This window comes from Nannospalax galili, unplaced genomic scaffold, assembly GCF_000622305.1.
Source record: "Nannospalax galili isolate Female #2095 unplaced genomic scaffold, S.galili_v1.0 scaffold1845, whole genome shotgun sequence".
NCBI classification, from domain to species: Eukaryota; Metazoa; Chordata; class Mammalia; order Rodentia; family Spalacidae; genus Nannospalax; species Nannospalax galili.
Genome location: NW_008353595.1, coordinates 406,101 through 427,958, shown reverse-complemented (window position 1 = coordinate 427,958; position 21,858 = coordinate 406,101). Strand labels below are relative to the sequence as shown.

Sequence of the window (21,858 nt, the reverse complement as noted above, 5' to 3'; positions counted from 1 at the left end):
CCATCACCACATCCAGCTTGGTTTATTTTCTAGATTCTTTATCTCTTTATTGATAATCTCATACCTCATTTTGTTGCGTTTATCCACATCTTTATTTTCCCTGAGCATTTTGAAGACAGTTGTTTAAGGTTTTACAGCTTTAAAGCTGTAATCAAGGATCAGCTTAGACATCCTAGACATTTAGAGTATGGTCCTTTTTGCCAGCCTGTCTCCTATTAGCTGTGTGCAGCATCCTCCAGGAATGTTATGTATACATACTGATGCCTGTAGTAGAGCCAGGAAAAAACTAGCTTAACAGGTTTGTTTGTAAAGCTTTCTCTTGGTCTTGGCCTCCCATCTATGGTAGCAAAAACCTTTCCTCTTGGTATAGTGAGTTTGTCTTTCATCTGGGAGTTTCATCTCCTGTTTTCAAAGAGGGAAAACTGGTGTGCTTTGCCTGTACCTGCTGCTTTTCAAATGCCATCAATTCAAAGAACTATGCCAGAGTAGCATATTTTGAACTCTTCCACCTACCCAGCCAGTATTTATGCTGTCATTGTCCCCTACAAATAGAATTTATATAGTCTTGATGAAACTGTCCAGATTAATATTTTACATTTTTTTTGTTTCCTTTGTGCATATGTATGACCAATGAACAGTAGATAGAGGCCATCAGATCAGCTTTTAGGAAAACACTTGTCCTTCTCTCCTCCCCGCCTCTTCCCCCCTCCTTAGGCCCCGCCCAGCCTCGCCTTACCCTGCTCCTTCCTGCCTCGGCTCCTCCCTCTCCCCGCCCATCTGGGGCCTGGAGGAACCGCGCCGGAGCCTAGGAGCCTGCGCTGAGGGGACGCCCTTGTGCGCCTGCGGGGCAGCAGGGCGGCGGATCGTTTGAATTTCACTCCCGGAGCAGCTCCCCCCGGTTTGGCGTTTCTGGCGGAGACTCGTGTCCCCACGCCTTGGTACCCCGCGACGTCGGCGTTCTGAGGGGTCCCTGGCCCCGGAAGCGGCCCTGGCATCGCTCAGCAGGTTGGGAGACGACAGGGGTTTAGCATCCGGGGTGGGCCCAGCACAAAATCGTGACAAAACATTACGAGACAGCTTTTGCGATTTTGTTTTGGTATGTCCATCGCGCGGTTCTCCCGAAGACGTGCCGCAGTGCAGAGATCGGACACGCATGCGTGCACCGGCCCCTTCACTCACCCTAGAAAGGACGGGGAGCTGAGTTCTTCCCGGTTCGCACCAGTTAAATCCAAACCGTGAAACCCCGACTCCGGTCCCCACCCATCGCTTAGGAGGATACCGGCTCTGAAGGCAGAACGCTCTAAGACACGCCAGCACTGTGCTTTGGTTAGAAACAGGATTGTGTAGAGTTGAAAACATTTGCAATTGGATTGTGTTCTTTCCTTGTGATTTACTTGATGCTTATTTACCATTTTCGCATTTTGAAAGCGTATGAAAATTTGCCTGACTTTTCTTAACTTTTATTTTTGAAACACGTTTTTATATTTTTTATTCAGATGCTTAAAGGATGGCCTCAGATCTAGAACAGTTATGCTCTTATGTTAATGAAAAGATTGGCAATATTAAGAAAATTATGTCATTAAGAAATCTTGGTAAGTAAGACACTCATTGATTTTGTGTACACAGAGTGCATCTTGACTATTGTTCCACCCTGACTAGTTCATATTGTTAAGTGAATATTTCTTGGTAATTTTAGATTTTGAGTAGTGATTTTCTTCCCCCCCCCCAAACACTCTAGTGTCTGTTTTGAATAATGCAGGGGGATGCATTAAATAACTAGCTGAATATTCTTTAGCTTTATTTACTTAGGTGTTTCTGGAACACATAGGCCAATAGTAAGATTTGAAAGGGATATAGCTTTTGTGGTTCTAGAGCTAAACAGATCTTCGAGAAGGCAAGGGAAAAGAAAACTCATGTGGAAAGATCTGCCAAGGTTGAGGTAGCTGTTACCTGTTCTCCGCCTGATTTGGAGGAGACTTATCTCTGCACATCACATTAAGATAGCTAATTGAATATAAAATTAACTTTTTAAGCATCCATAAATTGAAGGTCATAACTATCATTGAAAATGTTTTGACATGCTGAAAAAGGGTGATTTGGTGAAAGTTCAAGGAAACAGATGATCCTTGTCAAGTTAAAATATTTTTGAACATGTGCTCCCTATTTAGGAGAGTTCAAAGATTTCTTGACAGAATTCCATCTGCCGGGAAGAGTGTGTTGAACCTTTGCTGTTTGAATTATGAATTGATAGTTTAAGTTTTTTTTTAATATGAAATTAAGTTGGATATTCCTTCTTGAAATCTGATATTTTCAGTCCTTTTTTGAGAACTTCTAATAAAGGAGCCTCTTTCATTTTGTGGTATGTGCTTCATGTATTTTGTAGAAAGTTAAAACCCAAAGTAGTGTGGGCCCAATGTAGCAAGCCCTGTTATTACACATGGGAGGAAACCAAGACTCAGAGGTCAAGTGGCTTGGCCAGGTCCTCTAACTCAGGAGCCCACAGGTTGGATGACTGTTCGGGAGTCTGAATTCCCACTTTTTCTACCTCTGTACCACTTGGTGAAAAAAATCTAGATAGAAACTTTTAGTTTCTTTTTTGGTGGTGGTTTTGTATTGAGACAAGGTTTCCCTGAAGCCCCAGCTGGCCTGGGATTCCTATGTAGACCAGGGTAGCCTCTATCTCACAGAAGAAATCCATCTACCTCTGCCTCCCATATGCTGGGATTAAAGGCATGTGTCACACCTGGCTTAATTAGCTTTCTTTAGAGTCTCTTTATGAGGACTTGATATATAAACAGATATAATTGAGGATCTATGAGTTAAATTCAAATAACCCTACCAAAACATGAGACCTTGTTGGATCTGTCTGACTTTTTCTGGCTAGATGCCATTTTGTAGATGGGAAGAAGAATTTTTCTGTTTCTACAGCCTGTTTAATAAAGCCTTGTTTGTAGTCTGTCTGCCACTCTGGCTGCTAAAACTATCAAGTATTAACTTGCTAAGTTGATTATGTCAGTAATCAATAAGGAAGACAGTTTAGACACCTGAAATGTAGGTGACTAAAATTATTTTGAGATACCAGTGTTCAGGAAAGATACTATACCCAACTAGTTGTCTAGCCTTCTGAAGTTATTCTTACTATAGACATTAGTACTCTTTTTTTAAAACCTTATAATGTGTTTTAGTTGTCATGAATTGAGTGTAAGATACAATTAGCATTGCTCAATTAGGATAATATATTGCCTCTCATGCTGATGAGTTGGCATTTAATAAGTGCTTTACTAAGTTCCAGATACAGTGTTAAGTCTGTCTTGCATGCCCTTTCACATATCTTTGTAGTAACGTGCACTGATTGGTATGTCCAACTTAAGGTGAGGAACATCTAGCTAGTTCCTTCTGCTGCCTCTGTAATCTATAGCTCTGTTCAAAATGTGCTTTATGTGCATTTCATTAGTTGTTTGAAGTACATAATAAAGATTCCTTATAAGATATATTGCTTTTTGTCCTGCCCTTAAAACTTTTTAAATTACTTCTAAAAAAATTTTAAGTTTAAGTTTAGTGTGTGTGCGTGTGCGTGTGCGTGTGCGTGTGTGTGTGTGTGTGTGTGTGTGCGTGTGTGTGTGTGAATAAGGGTGTTCTTGCAGGAGTTAGTTCTCTTCCACCATTTGAGTCCTGGGGATCCAGCTCAGGTTTGGCTTGGCGGCAGGTGCCTTTATCTGCTGAGCCATCCTGCCAGCACTGAATTACTTCTTTTATTTCTAGGGAGAAAGGAACTCTGGTTTCCCCATCCCTCTCAAATCTATGAGGCTAGAAAGAGGTGCTAGGTAGAACAGTGTATTAGTAGTCACTTTCCTGTTGCTGTGATAGAAACACTGACCAAAACAACTTATAAAAGGAAGAGTTTATTTGAGCTTACGGTTCCAGGGGAATTATAGTCCGTCATGGCAGGGAGGCATGGTGGCTGGAGGTGGCTGGAGCAGGAGCAGCAGAAGCTAAGCTCTCACATAATCATGTAGGCACAAGGAGCAAGAGAGGAACTAGAGATCTGGCAAGGCTTAAGAATTCTCTAAGCCCTCCCCCAGTGATGTGCTTCCTCCAGGATAGCCACACCTTCTAAAACCTCCCAAAACAGCGCCCTCATCTGGGTACAAAATGTCCATATACTTGGAGCCTCTGGGGGACATTTTCATTCAAACTATCACATTCCACTCCCTGACCCCCATAGGTTCATGACCATATAAAATGCAAAATGCATTTAGTCCAACTTTAAAAGTCCCCATAGTCATTGTCAGTCTTAATAGTATTCTAAGGTCCACAGTCCAAAGTCTCTTCTGAGACTCAGGTAAATATCTTAACTGTAAGCCTCTATAAAATCAAATGACAAATTACATACTCCCAACATTCAGTGGAACCAAATACACATTACCAATCCAAAAGGGAGGAATAGAAGCATAGTAAAGAAATACTGGACCAAAACAAGACCAAAAACCAGCAGGATAAACACCAAATCCAGTAGCTCCATATTTGACTTCTGGGAGTTTACTTCCAAAGGGCTTAGATGGCTCAGCCTCCAGCTTAGCTGCATGAAACACACTTCTCTCTCCTGGACTGGTACCACTCCCTGTATGCGGGTCTTCTTGCCAGATGCCTCACAGCTCTGGCATCACGAACGTCTTCTTGGATTCTCCATTGCCAACCAGGTCTCACCTTCACAGCTTCACGCAGTGGCCTATCAGGGCCTTCTCTATGCATGGGAACCCCTGCTGCACACTGCTTGGCCTCTGAGGCTTTCTGAAACCGTGGAGGAAGAATTGATGACCGCTTCACTCTTGCACCTTTCATGCCTCTAAAGCCAGCACCAGGTGAACAACACTGCCAAGTTTGACTGCAAGTTTGGGATGGACTCCAGCCTGCTTTATCCATTTTAGAAGCATTTCTCTTCAGTGGTCCCTACAGCATTTTCCTTTCACAAGTTGGAGGCTTAACCTGGGTGTGGTCTTGCTGTGGAGGCACTCTCCATTGTTTAGGTTTGAATCTCTAGGCCTCTCCTTAATCACTTTAATCTCCTTATCAATGGGATCCTCTCCATCACATGCCAGGGCTCCAGCATTAGTTTTCCTAGTGCTCTTTTTCAATCCGTCCTATACATTCTGTATTTCTTTCTGCCCCATTTGCTCTTTTTCTCTGTAAATCTGTATAATATTCACCGTTAACAGCCATGCCTCCATTTCTACATTAGGCTGTCTTGAAATTTCTTCCACCAGAAAAATTAGTCCATGGCTTTTCAACTTAGTCTTGGGCAAGCTTTTTGGCTGTGGGCAGACTCTTTGCCAAAATATCCCAATTGCTGCTTAAGTCCTTATTTCCCTCTGGAACTACATTGTTCTCAGCACTACTTTCTTCCAGGCCCCTACTAGAATGGCCTATAAAGCTCTGCTTACAGCAGTCAATTGCTTTTCTAGCCCAACCTTCCAAAGTCTTTCACGTTTCTTCAAAACCCCACATGGTCAGGTTCTTCACAGCCAATAGCTCACTCTCTGGTACCAATTACTGTATTAGTTAGTCACTTTCCTGTTGCTGTGATAGAAACACTGACTGAAGCAATTTATAAAAGGAAGAGTTTATTTGAACTTACAGTTCCAGGGGAATTAGAGTCTGTCATGGCAGGGAGGCATGGTGGCTGGAGCAGGAGCAGCAGAAGCTAAGCTCTCACATCATCACTCAGGCACAGGAAGCAAGAGAGCAAATGGTGATCTGGCAAGGCTTAAGAATTCTCTGAGCCCACCCCCAGTGATGTGCTTCCTCCAGGATAGCCACACTTTCTAAAACCTCCCAAAACAGCACCATCATCTGGGGACAAAATGTCCAAATACTTGGAGCCTATAGGGGACATTTTCATTCAAACTATCACAGACAGGAAGTATAAAATAACAGTATTTATTCAAATATTCTGTGTTTGTTTCTTCTAGGTCCCCAGGCTTCACTAGTCTGTGATTTTGCTTTCACTATTATCTCTGATTAGGGGTTTTGGGTTGTGTGGATGGTGTAAATATGGATTCCAAACTTACATTACTAATTCCCAAAGAGAGTTGCCCAGTCTTCAGTCCCATAAGTTTATGGCCCTGGCAATTAAAGTTTTTCAGGTTATACTTTAAGTGATGATAGAGTACTGGCCCTTCTAGATTCTCGTTTCTGGTATCCTGTGTTTTGAATCCTCAGTCTTGAATCTTATCCCCAGTAAAGTCAAGTATGCCCAGTTGCTTGAGGCTAACAGCCTCCTCTCCAGCATCCTTCCACACTGTGCTGACTGGGATTGCTGTGGCATCTGCTTGCACATCTTACTTAATGTCTGTGGATGCCCTTTCATATCAGAGCCATGGAAGAATTACCTCTTTCTCATGAATGCTCAGCTAGGCATATATAACAGTGTTTATTATTTCCAGGTGTTTTCTTATATTGAAGGAATTGGCCAAGAATAAAAGCTGCAGGAAACACTTTTTTTGTTTTGGTCTCTCTTCTCTTCCATACTACTTAGAAATGAGGCTTAGGCTAGGCATGGTAGCTCTTACCTGTAATCCCTGTTCTCTGGAGGCTGAGGCAGGAGGATTGTGGTCAACTTGGGCTTTTACTTAGTAAAAATCTTTCATACAAACGGCAACAACAAAACCAAGACAAATGAGGTTTAAGATTATCCATGGAGATAGGTCTAGAATTGAAGCAACAGTCCTTTCTCCACCTCACATGTCTTTCTAAGGCATAGCTGTCTATCCCAAGAGTTCACATGGGTACTTGTGTGTTTGGTTTTACCTACACTTTGTTTTCCGTTTTCTCTTTATAACAGGCCAGGAACCTGCCTTGAAGACTACATTAAGTAAAATAGGAGATGAGATCATTGTAGTAAATGAACTTTTAAATAAATTTGAATTGGAAATTCAGTATCAAGAGCAAACCAACAACTCACTCAAGGTAATGCTTTTTCTAATGTAAAACACAGTAAATGCAAACTCCCTCATCACCAGGTAATTTGTAAGAATTCATTAAGTTTATAACGTTCTTTGCTTTGTAAATTATTAGTTCGTAGAGTACCATTTGAGTTCCAGTGTAAAGAAATTCAGAACTCCACAATTATCTCTTCATGCTAATGACTAGTAGAATTGAGCTTTACTAAAAAGGAAAATTTCTAAATTCCTAGTTTAATGCAAACAATGCCCTGGGAGGGTGCTGAGTGAACACTTGCCTTGGGTTGAGATATAGGTGCTTGATTGCCCTTGCTGCTGTCAGCCACCCCAGGAAAGCCATTGCATCTCTTGAGGACTCAGGATCCTCTTCTGAAAAAAATACTGGAGTCTTTCTTGGGTCTCTTCTGTTTTTGCATTTCTAATTTTATGAACTATAAGAATTCTCCAGTAAAGAAAAACTCATGTCTCCTGTATGTTTTGTTCTAAATAGGATTTCTAATTGAGTTCAGCTAAGAAAAGTATTTGTATACTTCCTAATGAGGAAAATAGTCTGCACCAGAATTATCCCATGTGATTGTTGGCGCCATTGAGCCATTATGGTGTTCAATGAGGCCTGATGAGTAGCCTCCATGGTCCCATTCAGCCTGCAGTCCTTGACGTCTGTGAGGACTTCAGCTCTAGGAATGGGCATGATTATGCCTAGATGACAAACATTCAAAATGGAAACCAGCATTGGTATTGGTATTTCAATTCTGACCTGTCCAAGGTCATCCAAGATTAAGTGTAAGCCTAGAGAGTGGTCAACTGAGACCTGAAGCCTCTTTGGAATTTCTGTTCATATGATTGTGATTGGGAACTGAGTGTCAGAATCCAAAGGTACAGAATATTTTCTTTTTTCGTAGATTTATTATTTATGTGTATTTTTGTATGTGTCTGCATATGTGCATGTGTGAGGATGCCCTTCAGGCTAGAAGAGGGTGTCTGATCCCCTGAAGCTGGAGTTGTAGGCAGTTGTAAACCACCCAACATAGGTGCTGGGAACGGAAATTGAGTCTTAAGTGATGTTACCCTCTGAGCTATCTCTCTATCCCCAGAATATTTTCTTTATTTAAAAGAATAAAGTGCATGAGTTTCTTGCCTCAAGCTCTAGTGGAAATTAAATCACACACACATGCACACCACACCCACAAACTTAAAATACAAGTACCAGAAATGTACAAATGCTGACCTGGAAATCATTTCAGGCAGCCTCATCTGGGTTGACATTATCAGTCTGGTACTGTCATCTGGGGAATGAGTGCTCACTCAATAAAAGCAATTCACCAGAATAAAAACCATCAATCTTTCATTTATTTCTTGGTTGCCTTACAAGGTTAAACTATTTGGGAAAGACTTAAACTTCAGCCCTACCTCACAGTTATAATGTTCTTATAGTGTTCTTTGAAAAAAGAAAAAGAATCCAGTAGACAACTAGAATACCACATCACCATCCCAACACAGCTCTGAAAGCTAGAGCTCTTTTTCCTTTTCCATTTTGCTGTGTTGGGGATCAAACCTGGGCCTTGTGCTTGGTAGACAAGTGCTCTGCCAATGAGTTATGCCCCAGCCCCTAAGCTCTTATGCCTCTAAAGCTGTTTTGATCCTGCATTCTCAGCACTTATAAGGACTGTGGTTATAGTTCATGGTCTTTTCCTGTCTTTATGTCTTACAACACACATGTAGAGGAAAAAGCCTTGTTCGTGAACATTTTTGAAATTTTAGGAGCTCTGTGAATCTCTTGAAGAAGATTTCAAAGATGTGGAACATCTCAAAGAAAACATTCCCTCCCATTTGCCTCAAGTAACAGTAACCCAGCACTCGTAAGTAGATTTATAATTCTTGCGGTCTAGATTTATAAAAATATGGAAAAGAATACCTCAGAGTCATTTCCTCTGTCATGTATGTGCAGTTTTGTTGGGGCCATTCAATTGCTTGTCTCAAGCAGTAGAGACCATACTTCCCCTGTCCTGACCAGTTTCCTGCATCTCTGAGGAAAACAACCCCTTTCCTTAGGCAAGGCTTTCTTTGCACTTGTTTCTCCCTTCTACCTTTGGTCAGAAAGTTCTTTGTTGTGAGATTAGGGTGCTTAGTAGCATCCCCAATCCTCTCTCCCTAGACAGCAGTCTCACTTTGTGGATACTGTCTTCTTATGGAACCAGGGGAACCATAGCCTTTGGGGTAAACTAAGCTCAATGAATCCTGAAAAACAACTGAAGAAGCCATCAACTTAGCCCTTTTTGCCCCTGACTGCCATTCTGTTCTGTCTGTTCATTAACAGTACATGTTTGCCCTTGCCTTTCTCCCAGAGCCCTCATGCCTGGCTTTCAGCTGCCATTGCCTCCACTCTTGTGAAACCGATGACTTGTGGGTTGCGGGAGATCAGGAGCTCCTCTTTGACCCCTTGTCTGCTTTTGAGATTTTCTTGCTTACCCGCTTTGTTCTGCGATGCTGTTTCCATACTGCCCTACACTTCTTTGGCTGTCCTCCTGCATGCCTCACATGTGGCTACCTCCTTTCCCTCTTAAATGATATCTCTTGTACTTCTGCTTGTCCGACTCGACTTGTCAGGGCTCTGAAATGTCCACCTCCAGTCTTCATATCTAGGTCTGTGTTCTCATATCTTATTGGGAATCTGATGGGGGAGCTGTGTTCTCTCAGACTTTGCAGGACTGAGGCTTAACTCACTGGCTGCAGTTACCCACCATCCAGCCTGTTGTTCTTTTTGCCTAGGCAGAGACTTGATATCTTCACTGTTTCTTACTCTCTCTTAGCCGTCTCCTGTCCATTCTTCTCCTGTCCTGTTTTGTCTGTCTGTCTTCTCTTTTGTTCCCAGGGCCTTGTCCCGAATATCTGTCAGCTTTTGTCCTATCATCTTCAGACCTCTGCCACCAACATTTTGTTTTTAAAAGGTGCTTTTAGTGGGTACAAACAGTCCATGAGTAACTTAATTTTTGGAAGTATATTATATGTAGAAATATGATTAAAGTATTTTTTTATAAGTTGAAGAATAATAAGCCCATATCCATGTGTCTACCAGCCAGATTATGAAACAGGACATGACCCGTACCTTAAAACCCTTCTGAAGCAGACCCCCTTCTCTTGCAGAGGTAACCGCTTCTGGCCTTATTGATAACATTGCCTGAACATGTGGCTTTTATAAACCATATACTGCTTAAACTTAGAAAACTAAGATGCAAGCATAAATCTTGCTACAAAAGAAAGGAACTTTATTGCTACTAACAGCTGAAGGTTTCTAGAGCCAGAGCTCAACTGTGTTCTTGGGCACGACTGGAGGCACTTAAAATTTCCCTACAAGAAGAGAAGACTTCTGGGTAAAGACAGGAGTGAATGTTAGGGCCCAGAGGTGATCATAGTGTATTGTCAGGATTATAGTGTGGGCTGGGTGTTGGATATGCAGTGGGAATTCGGCCAGTGGAACAGAGCTTACTGTAGCCTGCCTTTAGCTCTCAGGGCCGGGTCATAACAGGACAAAGATTGAAAGGGCCGTTTTCAGCTGATACACTCAGCAGGGCAGGGAGGACCAATGGGGCACCTCCATAGCACATGGTCAAGAAAGGAAAGTTCAGAAAAGAATCAAACCAGTTTCATGATGGAGTTTCGTGTTAGCATTCACCCAAGGATGGCGCACACACTATTATGTTCTTAATGAAATTCTTACTGTGATTCTACCTCAGCTAAAATAGAGTATTTTCAGATTTTATTGACAGTCCACAATAGCCAATCAGGTCTGGTCCTCTGTGCCTGATGCTCAGCTGTTGTCTTGAGACCACACTTGTCTTTCTGGGGATTTTCTTTGCTTATTTTTTTGTGGATCTACAGTTTTCTGTATCTGGGATCTTCTTTCTTGGAGTGATCAGCCACGATGGCAGCAGAAGTCTATTCCTTCCCTGGCAGTCAAATAACCCAGAAGCTGCAGTCTGTTTCTAGACTCCATTTGCTTGTAAAGCAAGAGCCATATTGGGCTTCTCATGGAGTAAAACTGGACCCCCTGAACTCAGTGTGATCTGTGCTTATTGCTGGCAGTGAAATGAGTCTGCAACAGGTAGTGACTGGTATTAACAACCAATAGAATACACTGGAATAAATGAAAGATGACTGATGTTTCTAGGTTCAGACCTGAGGAACTAAAGAAGAGAAGCTATTTGGGGTTAGGATAGTTCATCGTTAGAGGAGTGGACTTCAGGAAGCCAATAGGAAAACGGATGAAGATGTGTAGTATGCATTCTGTGTATGCCATGTTTGGGGTAGATAAATAGTATAGCTGTACTCCTGAAGATTTAGGAGCCTGATTTTCAAAATTCCCGTCACAATTTAGATCTTCATATTGAAGAGGTAGAGAGAAAAAGTTGGCTGTAAATTATCAGACCAGATTGAGTCACATGTTTCAAGATTTTTTTTTTTTAGTTTGAAAAACTTGTGGCCTGCTGCTTAATTTTGACATTTACCTATACATGTATACATCTCTACCCTGTAGGGTTAATAGATCAGAGCTTGATGCTGAAGAACCAGTTAAAGTTGGGGAACTTGTATCAGCAAAGAAGCCCCCCAAGGAACAAAGAATTATTAAAGAAATGCCATTTATAACTACTGATGAATTCGATGGTGTTCCTGCGTAAGTACTGACAAAAAATCTTAATGTTCATCTCTCTAATCAGCATATGTGATTATTTATTAAATCATAAAGCTTGATTATAATAATTCTAATACAGTTCTAATATAAAATAGTTTCACATTATATCATGAAAAGGTGAGAAATTTTTCTTTAAGCCTTTTTATTTAGTTGTAAACCCTGTTTTCATAGAGATCTAGAGGTGAATTTGTCGGTTGCTTAGACTGCCTAGGACTGTTCCGTGTCACAGATTCTCCCAAAATACTTTCTCAGAAGTGACCCAGATTTGCTCTAATTTTAAGGAAGTTGAGTGCTACATAGATTTCAGAATTGGAAGGTGTGTGTGTGTGTGTGTGTGTGTGTGTTCGTTCCATATTTTTTTTTAAATATTATCCAGTTTTTTTCATGTAGAATGTCTGGAGTTTATTCCCTTTGAGCCCTTCTTGTGTTTGGATCTTGATGGCATTTAAGTCTTAAGTTGAGGTGACCCATTTTCATAAAGGTGTTCTCTGACCACTGATAAAACAGTTTACTTTTATTATCTCTACTACTTAAAATCCTAGTGATTTATTTTTACAGTAATTACTATAGTTTGAAATTGTTTATTTTTTTCTTTTTTTAAAAAATATTTTATTATTTTTATTTTATGTATATGAGTGTTATACCTGCATGTAACTAAGTACACCCATGTCATGCAGTGCCCGTGGAGGACAGAAGAGGCTGTCGGATCCCTTAAAACTGGAATTATAGACAGTTGTTAGCTGCCATTAGGGGGTGCTGGGATTCGAATCTGGGTCTTCTGCAAGAACAGTCAATATTCTTAAACACTGAGCCATCTCTCCAGCCCCTTCTTTCTTTTTTTTTTTTTTTTTTTTTTTTTTAATTTGAGACAGGGTCTCATTGTGTAGACCAGACTGACCTCAAACTCACAGACATTCATCTCCTTCTGTCCCTCTGCCTCCCTAGTTAGTGCTGGGATTAAAGGCATATGCCACCACACCTGGCTCTATTGTGTCTTGTACCATATAGTTATTTGAGTCTGTATGAATTTTAAGTGCTGGATCACTGAGGATAGTACAGGAATGAATTCCACAAGATTCCCTGTTTTCTTAGCTGGCCTGGGACTCACTATGTAGACCAGGCTGGCCTTGAACTCAGAGATCCACCCACCTCTGCTTCTCAAGTACCGGAATTAAAGGCATGCACCACCATGCCTGGCAAGATTACTTTTTTAAAAATAATTTTTATTTATTTATTATATGTGTGTGAGTGTATTGCCTACATGTGAGTAAGTACACCCATTTTGTGCAGTGCCCATGGAGGTCAGAAGATGACGTCGGATTCCCCTGGAACTGGATTTATCATGGTTGTTAGCCTCCATGTGGGTGATGGGAACTGAACCTGGGTTCTCTGCAAGAGCAGCCAGTGCTCTTAACCACTGAGCCATCTCTTCAGCCCTTTGGTTTTTAGTTTTAATTGCATTTACTTGTATACTGTGGGGGTGGGAGTGAGCATGCATGGATATGTGTGGGTATATGTTTACCACAGCATGCAAATGGAGGTCAGAGGACAACTTGTTGGTTCTTTCCTTCCACTATGTGGGTCCCAGGAATCAAACTCTGGTTATCACACTTGGCAGCAGGCACTTTTACCTGTGAGCCCAAAGTCTGTTGTTATAATTCCAGGGCTTGGCTTAACTTCTAAGTTTTTTTAAAAGACAAATATTTATAGAATAAACCTCATTTGTAATTCTACCACTCAGATGAAATAGATTTTATTTAATTGCTATACATAATAGGTATTTCTGATAGTTACTGTAATATACTTAGAACATAAATTAAGCTTGCTTACCTTTTTTTAAATTTTTATTTTATGTGTATTGAGTGTATTGCCTGCATTTATGTGAGTGCACCCATGTTGTGCAATGCCGTGGAGGTCAGAAGATGGTGTCTGATTCCCCTGAAACTGGAGTTAAGGATGGTTTGTAGCTGCCATGTGGGTGCTGGCAACTGAACCCAGGTCCTCTGCAAAGAGCAGCCAGTGCTCTTAATCACTGAGCCATCTCTCTAGCCCCTTACTTACTCTTTCATCATGAGCATTTTCTTATTATTAACTATCCTTGAAAAGATGAGCTTTAATATATATTTCATCATATGGCTATTCTGTAATGTAAACATTCCCATTCTGGGAAGTACATCTGGGTAGTACATTTCTGTGATCTCAGCTACTTGGGAGGCTGAGGCAAGAGAATGGAAGTTTTAAGGCCTGCCTGAGCAACTTAGTGAGATCCTGTCTCAAAAATAAAAAAGGGCTAAAGATGTTAGGTCAGTAGATTTGCACTTGCCAAGCAACAATAAGACTGCATTCAATGCTGAGCATTGCAAATAAATAAAATAAAATAATTCCTTTACTAGGAATTTGGGTTGGTTTCATTATTAGGAATAATGGTGCAGTGAAATTTATTTTAAATAAGTCTCTTTTGTTTATTTTTTTAAAATATTTGTTACTTTTATGTGTATGAGTGTATTATTGCCTGCATATATGTAAACGCACCTGTGTCATGCAGTGCCTGCAGAGGCGAGAAGATGGTGTCAGATCCCCTGGAACTGGGTTAGGGATGGTGGTTAGCTGCCATGTGAGTGCTGGGAACTGAACCCAGGTCCTCTGGAAGAACAGCCAGTGCTCTTAATCACTGAGCCATCTCTCCAGTCCCTATATTAAAATTATTTATTACTTTTATTTTATGTGTATGAGTGTATTGCCTGCATGTACATAAGTGCACCCGTGTTGTGTTGTGCAATGCCCGTGGAGGTCAGAAGAGAGTGTTGGATCCCCTGGAACTGGAGTTATGGATGATTGTTAGCTGCCATGTGGGTGCTGGGAATTGAACCCAGTTCCTTTGCATTTTAAGAGTTCTAGGGTTCTTTGTATATCTTCTGTCCTCATATTCCCATTGTGTGTGTATCATACCTTTTGTAATTGTCTTACACTTGTTGGGTTTTCTGTTCTTTATATTGGGGTTGGGGGGCTGTCTGTTTTTCAGGGGTTTTTTGTTGTTATATTGAGACAGGGTCTCATTGTAGCCCAGGCTGATCTCAAACTTTGCAGCCAGATATGACCTTGAACTCCTGTCCTCCTGCTCCTGCCTCCCAGGTATAGTGATTACTTGCTCAGCTTTATTGTTTGTAGATATTTTGTTTTTCCTCTTTCCTTTTCAGTTTGGGAAATTTCTGTGGACACATCTTCAAGTTCCTGATTCTTTCCTTAACTGAGTTCAGTCTGCTGATGGGCCCATCAAAAGTTTTCTTCATTTCTGTTTTTTGCATTTCCTTTTCAGTTTGGGAAATTTCTGTGGACACATCTTCAAGTTCCTGATTCTTTTGATGGGCCCATCAAAAGTTTTCTTCATTTCTGTTCTTTTGCATTTCCTTTTCATTCTGGAGTTCCCTTCTCTCCTTACTTCACACTCCATGCTTGCATCTTATCCTTGTAAAGTTACAGCTCTTGGCATAGTATACAGTGGATGCTTTGGGGGTTTTGTTGTTGTTTTGTTTTGTTTTGAGACAAGATCTTATTATGTACTCCTGGCTGGCCTGGAACTCAGTATGTAGACCAGGCTAGCCTCAAACTCAGAGAGCTGCCTGCCTCTGCCTTCTTTCTGAGTGTTAGGATTTAAAGTGTGTACCACCATACCTGGGCAGTTTTTTTGTTTTGTTTTTAGTGGTTTGATACTTACAAACCTCTGTCATTTCTAAGTCTGTTCCTGAAATTTGCTTTGTCTCTTCAGACTGTGCTTTTTCTTCTTTTTAAAAAAAAATTCACCTGCGTGTGGTGTATGCACGAGTTTGTGCAGGTGCACACACCTGTGTGTGTGCAGAGAGGGGGATGTCAGGTATCTTGCTCTGGGGATCTGAACTCAGGTCCTCATGCACAATAGGTATTCTTACCCGCTGAGGCATTTCCCTAGCCCAGAGGCTGTGTTTTTTCTTAATGCCTTCTAATTTTTTGTTGAAATTGAGACAATATTCAATAAAAGCAAAAAGAGAAAAGAATGAGGAGGGTTCTAATTGGGAGAACATCGAACTGAGTAAGATGATGCACCCAGAAAGGGAAACAGAAAAGGCCTTTAGTTTGAAGTTTTAGTTTCTGTGTCTAGGAGCTGGGTTGAGTTTGATACTTGCTATAGCTATGGATGTCAGAGGATTACATATCTTTTATTTTCTGGTTCTTTTTTCTTGTGTTGCTTTTGTTTATCCCTACAAGTTCATTCTTGAGTCCATTTTTGTGTATTGTAGCTTGCAGTTTTAACTTATTGTTTATATCCTGGAGCTCTGTTGCTATAGTGAGTTTTCAGTGCACCTGACTCTGAGCTGAGGCCTTCTGACATGTTTCATAGCTAGAAGAAGCTGAAGTTGTCTGAGTACCCTTTCTCCAGGTTCCACAACCTCTGGTAAAGTAGTTTCCCACTTGGACAGATTCTTGTTTTGGAGAACAGACCTGTTCTGGGTGCAGTTCTTAGTGGGTGCTTTCCCTTGGCCTCTCAAGAAATCACCACTAGAGAGCAAGAGGATTTTCCCCTGAAAACCTGGGGTTCTGGAAGTAACATGTATTAGTATATGGAAGGCTACCTAAACTGGGTTCCCAGGAGGTTTTTAAGTCTTAAGCTCATCTGCAATGAGCCTCAGCAATTCCTCAGTTACTGCTTTTAAAGAGCTGTCATTCTAGTTCTGGTAGCTTCTGCTCCTAGGAAACTGATTCTTTATATTTGCCATTCCTACAGTTTGAGGGCAGTACTTTGTACCATGGCCTCCATTCTCTGAGGTATCTGGGAGTGAATGCTTTTTGGTTTATTTTTGTAAGGACCAGACTGGAGCGAAGCTGGCATCTCAGAGCTCTACCTACCAGTTTTTATTCCTGGCAGTAGTGCATAAGAATATCCCACCCATGCCACGTGTCTGCTATCTTAAAATTGTTGCAAGTTCATCACTTGAAAGGTATCTAGGGCCAGCAAGATGGCTCAGTGGGTAAAGGTGCTTGCTGCTAAGCCTGATGACCCGAGTTCAATCCCCAGGACTCACATGGTAGAAAGGAAGAACTGACTCCTATGACCTCTGCACACACCGTGGCATATAGTTCACCACGCACATGCACGCGTGTGTACATGCACACACACAACACACACAAATAAATGTAAAGATAATAGAAAAATATTTAAACTATGGGGTTATTTAATGAAGTAGGAACAAAGTTGGAAGATTAAAATAAAGAAGACTGTATTCTAAGCATGAGTGTGTGTGTGTGTGTGTGTGTGTGTGTGTGCGTGCACCAGAGGTTCCTCTGTTACCCTCCACTTTTTTTGTTGTTGTTCTTTTTTTTTTTTGAGACTGAGTCAGTCTCTCACTGAACCTGCCTGGCAGTGAACTTCAGGGATTTGCTTGTCTCCCCTCCCCCACCCCCCATTTCCCTCCACTTAAATGCCAGTGGTACTGATGTGCACCCCAGCAGCTGGCTTTTACATGGGTGCGAAGATCTGAACTCAGATCCTCAGGCTTGCAGGGCAGGCACTTTGCCCACTGAGCGGCTCCCTGGCCCTAAAATTTATTTTTTAATTTTTAAAAATATTTATTTTTATTTTATGTGTATGAGTGTATTCCTTGCATGTATGTAAATGTGCCTGTGTTGTGCTAGAGGGTATCAGATTCCCCTAGAACTGGAGTTACAGAGTGTTGTTAGCGTCCATGTGGGTGATGGGAATTGAACCTGGGTCCTCTGCAAGAGCCGCCAGTGCTCTTAACCGCTAAGCCATCTCTCCAGTCCCCAAATTAATGTTTTTAATTAATACTGAATGGAAAACATTGGCAAAAATGGAAGAGATGTATATTAAGGAAATGAAGGTAGTCACTGAGAGGATTTGAGGATTTGCATTGTAGACAGTTGTGATATAAAGATTTAAGAAATTGTGGTTCAACAACAGGATGAGTTGTACATGGTGGTGCACACCTGCATTCCCAGCAGGCAGGAGGTCAAGGCAGGGAGATTGCCGTGGGTTTGAGGCCAGCCTGGGCTACATGTCTAGACCATGTCTCAAAAAAATAAAGTAAAACAAAAAACAGGACTGCAGAAATGAATTCAGAAAAAAGGAATAAGCCCAGCACTCAGGAGGCAGAGTGTGTGAGATAAAGGCCAGCCAGGTCTACATAGCAAATTGTAGGCCTGTTGGGGGGCTACAGGGAGATACTGACTCAAAAAAACCAAACCAAAACAAGATTGAAAAAAAAAGAAGCATGAAAATAAATGTTTTTGAAAATATGAACACTTTACTTTAAACTCCTGTATTTACATTAAAGAACTTTTGATTGGTAAGTGTTACTTTGAATAGGAACCCTCTGACAAAATTTAACCCACAGTTTAGGCTTTGGAGTGTCCTGACCTCTCAAAAGTAAGTCTGTGTCTCTGTCTCTCTCTGTCTCTCAGTATTCTAAGACTAGAGTTGTGGTTACACAGAAGACACATGAAAGTGAGAAAAGGTTAATGAATGAAATTCAGAGTGAAAGAGAAGATGCTTTGAGGGATTTGAGCTTGCTGATACCAAAAGTGCTACACACGGACCCCTCCACCCTTACTGTCCTGGTTCAGAGGCCTCTTGTTGTTTGTCCTTCCCTTCCTCCTTCTCCTTTTTTTCTTTCTTTTTAGAGCACATATGAGTTTTTTTGTTTTCAGAAGAATAGTGCTATGAATTATATACGTTTTCGCATTTATATCTTTCACTACCCTGCATGCATCTAAAAATATTTAAATAAATTTATGCTTTGCAGTTAATCAGTTCATTTGACTTAGAATTTGAGAGCTTATTTTAAGTGGTAGTACTAATTCTATTGCTATACAGATATGATTAGGGAAGGTAGGCACTGATGTGTTGTCATCTAATTTTTCAGCTGATTGTGGTCCATTTGGAAGTTGATATAAAACTTTTTTTTGTGAAGGGTACTTTGTAAAGTATAAGGGGCACCGTGTGTTTTTACAAGGAAAGAATGTTGTGTGACTATATTGAATAATGATTCTGTCTTCATAATAAAACCAGCTTTTCTTTTTCTTATCACTGCCCAGTTCAAAATGCTCTAATTTATTTTCTAAGATTTATTTATTTAAAGATTTATTTTTATTTGTATAAATGTTTTGCTTTCCTGAATGTATGTGTGCCTGGTGTTTGTGCAGTGCCTGTGGAGACCAGAAGAGGGTGATGGAGCTTCCACATGGGTGCTAGGAATGGAACTTGGGTTTTCTGTGAGAGCAGCCAGTGCTCTTAACTGCAGCCATCTCTCCAGCTCCCAGAGTCTCTTAAAAGCCAGCATTCTCTTAGATCTGCAGTTGACCTCGGCACAATCTTCTCTGTAGTTTTAGCCCTTTTCTAGAAAATAGGTTTAGTCTGCCCACACCACATCTCTGCTCCTGTCATAGGGTTGCTTTTCTTGTTTTTTTCCCTCCTTGTACTATGCCACTTTGTGGCTTGGTGCTTGCCACATTTCTTGCAGAAAGTTGGTCAGGTTTTAGGACATTCACCATCTTTGCAGGGGCACTGTTAGCACAGAAAGAACTTGTGTGATGATTAAAGCAAAATAGCTACATACTTTTTTTTGTTTTCTTTTACAGGTACATGAAATCCCGTTTAACATACTGTCAGATTAATGATGTCATTAAAGAAATCAACAAGACAGTAGTTAGTAAATATAAGATTATACATCAACCAAAAGCGTCTATGAGTTCTCTGAACAGAAATCTCTACCACAGGTTTATTAATGAAGAGACAAAGGACACCAAAGGTAAAGTGGTGGAATACGCATGCATGTTGACTGGGGGATAATTCACTGGGAAAATACAGCTCATTTTAGAAAATGCTGCAGCTAGGGAGTTAATTCTGTACCAGGGGCAGTTTTCCCACTGGGGACATTTATGCCAAAGACGTTTTTGTAGTTACAGTTGCTCCTGGCATCTAGTGGATAGAGGCCAAGGGTGTTACTCAAACACCTCACAGTGCACAGGACAGCACCCGAGTCTGCACTGCTGAGGCTAATGTTGCTTTTCAGTCTGTTGTGGAGCTATGCCTGTTGTTTTGAGAGTTAGAATGGGAATGGCAGCAGTTGGCTGTGCCAGTAGAGCACTTAACCATGCACCAGATGGCATACTGAGCTTTAGTCCTCATGCTATCCTTGTCCCATTTTGCAGACTAGACAAAGAAAGCATACCTTGTCCAAGGTCATCCAGTTCAGTGTTAGAGTTGTGTTTCTATTATCCGCTACGACAAAATGCCCCTGGAAAAGTGAGTTGTTCAAACATACCAGCAGCTGGTGATCTAGTAAGCAGGACTGCCCTGCTGAACTGCAGGAAGAACAAATGCAATTTCAGTTGATGCGATGTTATTTTGGCAAGAATGCAGTTTCTCACATTGAATGGATAATGACAGAATGATTAATGTCATAAAAGCTAATCTTAAAAGTTGGCCCGAAGAAAATTAGCACTGATATCTTTATTTTCAGGTCATTATTTTATAGTGGAAGCTGACGTAAAGGAGTTCACAACTTTGAAAACTGACAAGAGATTTCATGTGATCCTGAACATTTTGCGACATTGCCGGAGGCTGTCAGAGGTCCGAGGGGGAGGGCTTACCCGTTATGTGATCACTTGAGTTCCACATACTTCTCGTGTGGAGCCTAGATCTAGCATTATGTATTTGAAGATATGTATGTGTGTATGTAGATCATGAAATTAGAAAGAGGGTCCTGAGAAGTGCAGAAGAGATCTTGGGGAGGGGAACAGAGAAGGCAGTGGAATTTGTGTGATTATCTAGGAACTAGCCAGAGGCAGGGGAATTAGAGCTAAGCATAGTGACACATACCGTTTGAATGTACAAGGAACCTGTTATTGTATGCTAACCTTAAAAATTAAAAAATAATCACTGTCTTTTCAGCAAATGTTTAACCTCCTGCCATGTAAAGCCTCTGTACTAGGCATGTAATGGATCTCATGTCTAGTTTTGTATAAGTAGACAATCCCGCAGACCTTAATAAAATGGGTATACATACTATACTGGAAAAGAAAGATCAAGAAGATAAGGTCAGAGATACTCAGGCCTTTTGGAACTAAAAGTCATTCATATCTAAATTCCATCAAAGGAAATTCAGTCTACAGGTTGATCTCATAGACGTGGACATTGAGGCAGCTTATCCATCTGGTTATTAGTTTTACATTTATCCGTAGGGAGCAGCTTGCCTAACATACATTCAGTATAAACCAGCCTATAATGAAGGTGTAATAAAGGTATATTGAGATGCCATAGTATTGTGGTATAATATACATTTCATCTTTGTTCTTGGTTCCTAAAACCCTTGAAATGTCCTGAGTGATAGGGCTGCATCTTTTGTTGTAATGGATCCCTGACAGTAGCTCTCATGTCCCTTTGAATTGGAGCATCTTTCATTCTAATTCTAACGAAGAAATTGTTGGCTGGCTCCTAGGTGGTTTCAAGATGGGGCTGGTTACCAGAAAAACAAAGCCATGGTTGCTCATCTCCACTCTCAGGGAAGGGAGTGGGGCTGGAGATTATCAGCCATGCTGGTAAGACAGCTGGATAGTAAAACAGTTCTATCACAGGAACACACCCTGTGCTAGTTCTGGCTGCACCTGGAGGAGCCTGGGGCCTGCTTTACATACCTCACTCTCACCACACACCTGTCAAGCTAGGCAGGAGGATTGGTGTCGGGGTTGTGGGGAGCACTCAGAACTTTCTGGCTGCAGCGTGTGTTACTTGTGAGACACTAACTTTCATGAAAGGCACATCGAAAGTGAGAACAAGTTGATTTGAGGGGCTGGCGAGATGGCTCAGTAGGTACAGGTTCTTGCTGCCAAGCCGGACAGCCTATCAGTCCCCAGGACCCACATGGTGGTAGGAGAGAACCAGATCCCAAAAACTGTCCTCTGGCCTCCATATGCACACTGTGGCAGGAGTACTCATCATCAACCTCACCTCGGATAGATAAATAGCTTCACCTCACCATGTGAATCAAAGTTTAATTCACTCCTCAGAAGACTTCAGTGACTTACTGTTTCTCACAGAGTAAAAGTCAAGTCTCTAAAAAGGTGTAAAAGACCCTTCCCCTGGGCCCCGCCTCTACCTATCTGTTATCTACTTCTCTGTTGGGGACCCCTGCTGTGTAAAGTAGCAGTCTCTCCATG

At 41.3% G+C, this 21,858-nt stretch overlaps 1 protein-coding gene across 1 annotated transcript; it reads left to right on the top strand.

The window, feature by feature from the left end:
• Nucleotides 1–776: 776 nt before the first annotated feature.
• Ska1 (spindle and kinetochore associated complex subunit 1) lies at nt 777–20,710 on the top strand. Its single transcript, XM_008850716.3, has 7 exons — nt 777–1,005; nt 1,497–1,592; nt 6,842–6,966; nt 8,721–8,818; nt 11,494–11,631; nt 19,279–19,448; nt 20,163–20,710. Exons 2-7 carry the CDS (start codon nt 1,508–1,510, stop codon nt 20,309–20,311), a joined length of 765 nt encoding a protein of 254 aa, XP_008848938.1. The 5' UTR covers nt 777–1,005; nt 1,497–1,507; the 3' UTR covers nt 20,312–20,710.
• Nucleotides 20,711–21,858: the final 1,148 nt, after the last annotated feature.

Bases quoted from the DNA above. Each gene is read 5' to 3' on its own strand.
- Ska1 (XM_008850716.3), top strand. From the start codon at position 1,508: ATGGCCTCAGATCTAGAACAGTTATGCTCTTATGTTAATGAAAAGATT. The intron at 6,967-8,720 runs GTAATGCTTTTT...TTGAAATTTTAG, and splicing joins AAACCAACAACTCACTCAAG to GAGCTCTGTGAATCTCTTGA. The intron at 19,449-20,162 runs GTAAAGTGGTGG...CTTTATTTTCAG, and splicing joins AGAGACAAAGGACACCAAAG to GTCATTATTTTATAGTGGAA.